This window comes from Pinus tabuliformis, chromosome 9 (assembly GCF_031772625.1).
Source record: "Pinus tabuliformis cultivar Carrire ecotype Pingquan chromosome 9, CPIR1, whole genome shotgun sequence".
NCBI lineage: Eukaryota > Viridiplantae > Streptophyta > Pinopsida > Pinales > Pinaceae > Pinus > Pinus tabuliformis.
In genome coordinates this window covers 716,075,706-716,081,617 of record NC_142307.1, presented here as the reverse complement: position 1 = coordinate 716,081,617, position 5,912 = coordinate 716,075,706, and the positions used below count along the sequence as shown (strand labels likewise).

At 35.2% G+C, this 5,912-nt stretch overlaps 1 protein-coding gene across 1 annotated transcript; it reads left to right on the top strand.

Moving 5' to 3' along the window:
- The first annotated feature begins 2,567 nt into the window (after positions 1 to 2,567).
- On the top strand, positions 2,568 to 5,406 carry LOC149150696 (aquaporin TIP1-1-like). Its single transcript, XM_089440246.1, has 3 exons — positions 2,568 to 3,075; positions 3,967 to 4,220; positions 4,818 to 5,406. The coding sequence occupies exons 1-3, from the start codon at positions 2,949 to 2,951 to the stop codon at positions 5,187 to 5,189; spliced, it is 753 nt and encodes a 250-aa protein (XP_089296372.1). The 5' UTR covers positions 2,568 to 2,948; the 3' UTR covers positions 5,190 to 5,406.
- Positions 5,407 to 5,912: the final 506 nt, after the last annotated feature.

Genomic DNA, 5,912 nt, shown 5'->3' with positions numbered 1-5,912 from the left:
TAGGACTTAGGTGAGAATGGTTCAAGGATGCAATTGATTCTTCTAAGGAGAAGGGAGAGGCGATCATTCTTTGGAATAGAGCTTGATTTGGAGGTGTTGGATTGTGGTGAGGAATCCCCCAAGATGACAATGGAAGAGATGTTGCGATCTTTGGCCAACTCGAGACTAAGGAGGAGCCCATACATTTTAGCGAGATTATTCGATCTTTGACCCAGTCCCCGAACAAAATTTACTTCTGGATTTCCATTAGGATTTAAGAGAATCCCTCCCCCTCTTGCTATCCCTATAATATTTTTGTTTTTTGAAAAAGAGCAAGCTAAACTTTGCTGAGTAATGTTATTGAGACATAGTCGTCTTGTTGGTGGAAGTATGATCCCTTAGCTTAATAGTCGAGCCTCTTTCAGTCTTTATATTTTTATCAATGTAACAATAAACTGAACAATGACTACAAACAATAATGGTAGATGAGTCTTTTTATCTTGATTACAGATTCTATGTATTCTATTGATATAAAATAAATTAATCAGTAATTTACTTTACTTCATAATAGTTGGATACAAAAATATGTAATATGCAAAAAAAACACAGAAGCTTAGGGTTGACAAGAATCCTCAACTCTGGCAAACACACTGTAAAACCAACCTCAATCAATTTTACCTCATACGTGCTTAGAAAGAATTATCTAACTCTTACTCCTAATAATTGAAAATTTAAAAATCAACTTAGTTTAATTATTTTAAATTGTCTCGATAAATCATAACAAAATTATTTGTTTATTTATTTATAATAGGGTAACTAACTATTTATTTATTTATTTATTTTTAGCATGGTGAGGTAATTCAATGGAGCAATCTAATACTATATCCAACAACGGGTAGGCCAAATATACGAGGACACACTATATCAAACAACCAATAAGCCACATATACCAGGAAGAGTATATCCAACACCCCATAAGCCAAATATACCAGGAAAGTTATGTTCAACCAAGACTCGAGGACCGGGGACACAGGTGTGGGGAGACAAGGGATGTGTGGGAGTACCCTCAAATTTTAGAGAAATTTAAAGGGGATTGGTGGACATCAAAGTATATAATTTGTTTTTTGACATATATAAAAAATTCAAATTCATATTCAATAATGAAAGCATGATCCAAACATAATTGAATTAAATAATGAAATACACTAATCCATACTCATTAAGCATACTTAAATGCTTGGTGTTCATGATTAAGTGCTACTTCTAGAACCTTATACATGATAAAATCTAGTGGAAACATTGTGATTTTCCCAATCCTGAAAGTATGAAAACTATGAATGGATTTTGAGTGGGATCTAAAATTATACTTTCTCTATATAAAATCCAATGAGGTCACAACCACTCTTAAACATCTAAAGTCAATTAATGGTAAAGTTAAAAATTTAAGTAAAAGGACAAATACCATTAACTACATAATATTAGTAGGGCACTAACATTGAATATTAAACCTCCCCACTCATAAATTATTGTTTTCAAGCAACATTAAGGGGAGACACCTAACCCTTTTTAAGGGGATGCCCACAAGCACCCCTTTTGGAGAAACACATCCCCCATACTGGGGACACGTTCCCCCCTGCATCTCCCCAAAAGGGGGACATGGGGAAACGTTTTACCAGGCATCCCATTCCCCCCTGCATCTCCCCAAAAGGGGGACATGGGGAAACGTTTTACCAGGCATCCCCAGTCCCAGGTTTTTGCACCCCACTCTGGGGGATGCACCCACATGGAACACTCTTGGAAATAGTATATCCAACCTGGAATTTATGTTTTAGCAAGAACGAGACTCCACAAGGATGGGGGAGTCTACTCCTGAGCCTTATGATAAGGAGCCAAAGATGTCCCATTGTGCCAACCATTAGGTCGTCCCACGAGGAGACTACAAAACTGACTATTTATAATAATATTAATAATCTAATTTTAAGCTTATGGCCAGCCCACAACTATTTTTTTTCAGTGTTCTTCAGCGAGGCTCAGATGTTAGGAGAGATGGCGAGATGGCTCTGACCCTGAGACCCATTAGCCCCTGGATCTTCCCCATCAGGGCATTCCATACATTGTATCTTTTATGTTCCTGCATTGTACTTTTTACATTCATGCATGACATCATTATACTCAATATTCCCTTTAACCTACTTTATGATCATTAGTTGGACATAAATATAACTATCTTATCCTATCTACTAAAATTTAAAGAAATATACATACTTTACTTCTAAATTTAAACTTACAACCTCTTCCACACAAAAACACATTAACTATTAAACAAAACAAAATCCAACTTAATACTAGTTTAGCATCAGAGATTAAATAGCTATTAAACAGAACAGAAGCCAACTTATTACTATTTTGGCACCAGAGATTTAATGATTGGAGCCCACTCTCTCATTCGCACTATATATGGGTTATACGAAAGTGACCTACTTCCCCAAAATGCGTGAGCCTACAGTGCTCAGATCAAATCAGTGGAGGAATCTGATCAAATAAATGAAAGGTGCACTTTAACCAAAGTCATCGCGTACTTCGTCTTCACTTTTATGCTACAGGCAGGCACAGCTGTGCTGCTACCGTGCTTAAATATTTAGAATTTTCCCATCCATATAATATGTATGCATGCAATTTTGTGCTGAAAGAGTTTCCATAGGAATCCCAACCCAGCTCTTTAAATCTGAGATGTATACTGCAGAAAAATCATAATTGGAGTGCTATGCCAGCTAGTTAGCCAGCAACTGCTGTATGGCTGTTCATCTCAAGATTGCCAGCCATCTCGGCTATAAGATTGGCTACGCTTCTCTGGAAGAGACATTGATGGCAGAGCATGAATAGCTTATATTACTGAAGTAGCCTGTAGATCAAGAATTGGGGCTGAAATATTTAGGGCCAAAAGTGATTTTATATTAGAAGTTCACAATATGGGAAAGATTGCAGTAGGACGTGTGGAAGAGGCCACTCAAGGGGATTCTATAAGGGCAATTGTCGCAGAACTCGTCTGCACTTTCCTGTTTGTGTTTGCAGGCGTGGGATCAACCATGGCAGTTGGTAATTAGTTCATTTCATTAGTTAATTAATTAATTAATTAAGCCCTTGTATACTCTTAACCTGTTCGTCGTCTGACTGATTTAGATTTTTCTTTGAAGATTTTACTGTTGTAAAAGATATTTTAAGATTAGAAGATAGGTTTGCTTACCCTATTTATCTCTATATGAAAAAAAAAAAAATCAATAACAGCTTATGAACCTAAAACTGTAGCAAATATTAATGTAAAGGATAGAATCCTCCAATAAAGAAGCGAGGAGATTTAATATTTAATTACTGTTCTAATTAAATCTGGTTAATTTTTAAGTAGAGATTTTGAAGAATTATAAATGGAAGTTGTTTACATTGCAGTAGTTTAAGGATTTTTAAATAGCTAGTTTATTTAGGTATTCAGAAAAACATTTTAGATAATAATAAAAAATATACTTTCACTCAAAATTATATGATTGAATTCTGAATCAGAAAAAGTAATTCGATAGCTAAATTTTATTTTACAGTGTTTAATCCCAAACAGGGATATATTTACGAACTGAATTTTATTGATTTTGCAATAAAGAGACTTCTCCTTAGTGAGATTTTTTGGAAGTTTTTCAGGTAAGTTTTCCTGTCTAATTTCTCTAAAATCTAACAGGAATTTATTGAAATCACAAGCTTGATGGGTAACTCTGCAAAATAGAAGTGCCCAGGAGTTTTTCAGGGTGCTGAGTCTATATATAGTCAAAAAATAAGTTTAAATAATACAAATCAAAATTTCACCTCAAATTTTTCCACCAGATTTCGACACTAAAACAACTCCATAAAGAAACTAGATTTTATAATCCTAAAAACTGTTCCAGAAAACTGCAAAATAAGAGTGTGTTTGCTGGCATAATAATTACTTTATATTTCATGCAGATCGCTTGTCTGAAAGCTCAGGTTTGACACCAGGAGCAGGACTGGCCATCATTGCTCTGACCCATGCATTTGCAGTGTGTGGACTGGTCTCAGCTGGGTTTCATTTGTCGGGAGGACATATTAACCCTGCGGTCACATTTGCATTAGCAGTTGGAGGCCATATCACTATTCTCAGGTCTATTCTGTACTGGATCGCTCAGCTCCTGGGCTCCACAATTGCCTGCTATCTCCTCGTTTTCATAACAGGAGGAATGGTAAGCTTGCCTTTTCAAGATTTTGAAAACAAAGAAAAATTGTATATATTGTGCAATAAATGTATGGTTAGTTGAGTTCTGGTTAAAGGGTAAACGAGTATGAGGTTTTTTACATTGGTCAGGTTTGGTTTGTTCTTGCTTTTTATCTTGAATTCTTGAAAACATGGCTTGAGAATGCAAAGACATTGGTCAGGCTTGGTTTGTTCTTGTTTTCACTTTTTATCTTGAATTCTTGAAAACATGGTCAGGCTTGGTTTGTTCTTGTTTTCACCTTTTTATCTTGGATTCTTGAAAACATGGATTGGTCATTGCAGTTTCTTCAATTTTGTCTCCAACTGTTCTTGTTTTCACTTTTTATCTTGAATTCTTGAAAATATGGATTGGTCATTGCAGTTTCTTCAATTTTGTCTCCAACTGTTCTTGTTTTCACTTTTTATCTTGAATTCTTGAAAATATGGATTGGCCATTGCAGTTTCTTGAATTTTGTTACCAATTATGCAAATACATTTCCATGTTAGTAAGGTTGCAGACACTCACCATAAAATAAAGAGTGCTGAATGTTTTATGAATGGACCTTGGATGACCTCGTTACTGCAGGGAACTCCAGTTCATACGTTGGCCGGTGGAATGGGATATATTCAAGGAGTGGTTATGGAGATGGTCCTGACCTTCTCCTTGCTGTTTACAGTGTATGCAACAGTGGTTGATCCGAAGAGAGGACCAATGGGTGTAATAATGGCGCCTCTGTGCATAGGGCTTGTTGTGGGGGCAAACGTAATGGCGGCAGGGCCATTCTCAAGTGCATCAATGAACCCTGCGCGTTCATTTGGGCCGGCGTTTGTTATGTGGCAGTGGAGAGACCATTGGGTATATTGGGTTGGTCCTCTGGTTGGAGGCGGTCTAGCAGGTGCCCTATATGAGAATTTCTTCATCATTCGAACGTACGAGCCTCTCCCCGCCTCGCTTTGAGGATACCAAGGAACTAAATGAAACCTACCAGGCTAGCATCCTTATAAAAAAATAACCTTATAAAAAAATAACAGCGCGTGTTTGCTTGTGTAAATAAATGGCCCTAAAGTCCCACCATATTCACGGTTAGAACCAGAGTGACAGGTGTGAGATGATGCTGTAAAATAGGTATGTTCCTGGTGTTTTATGTGGTGAAAACTGTGTTAGACTCTCCTCATCATCTACGTATATATCTTTTGAATTACACATATAATTCTTTTGGTTAAAAAATCAAATATATAGCATGTACATGTATATTTTTTTTTTTGTTAAAAAATCAAATATATATAGCATTGGTACATGTTTCAACCAATATTTTCTTTATCATAATGTTTTTTAATTACTGTAAATCTATTTCTTTTTCCGCAAAAAAGTAAATTCATAATTTCATTTGTTCTTTTAAAAGTTATATTTTTCACATGTATTTTCAAATAATTACATTTTTCACATATTTTTAAGTATTTTTTGCTAGCTGTTTTCATATAGGATAATCTAAAGCATTAAAAGAAAATAAAAAATATATAAAGTTGCATGTTCTTAGTTTCATTAAATCCAGTATTAAATGAAAACTTTACTTATCACTCAAAGAATGGAATAGATTTTTTTAATGTTAAAGAATGTATGTTTTTTATATTAGAGATATGATTTTAATATTTAGAAATAAAATGAGTAAATTGATTTAGA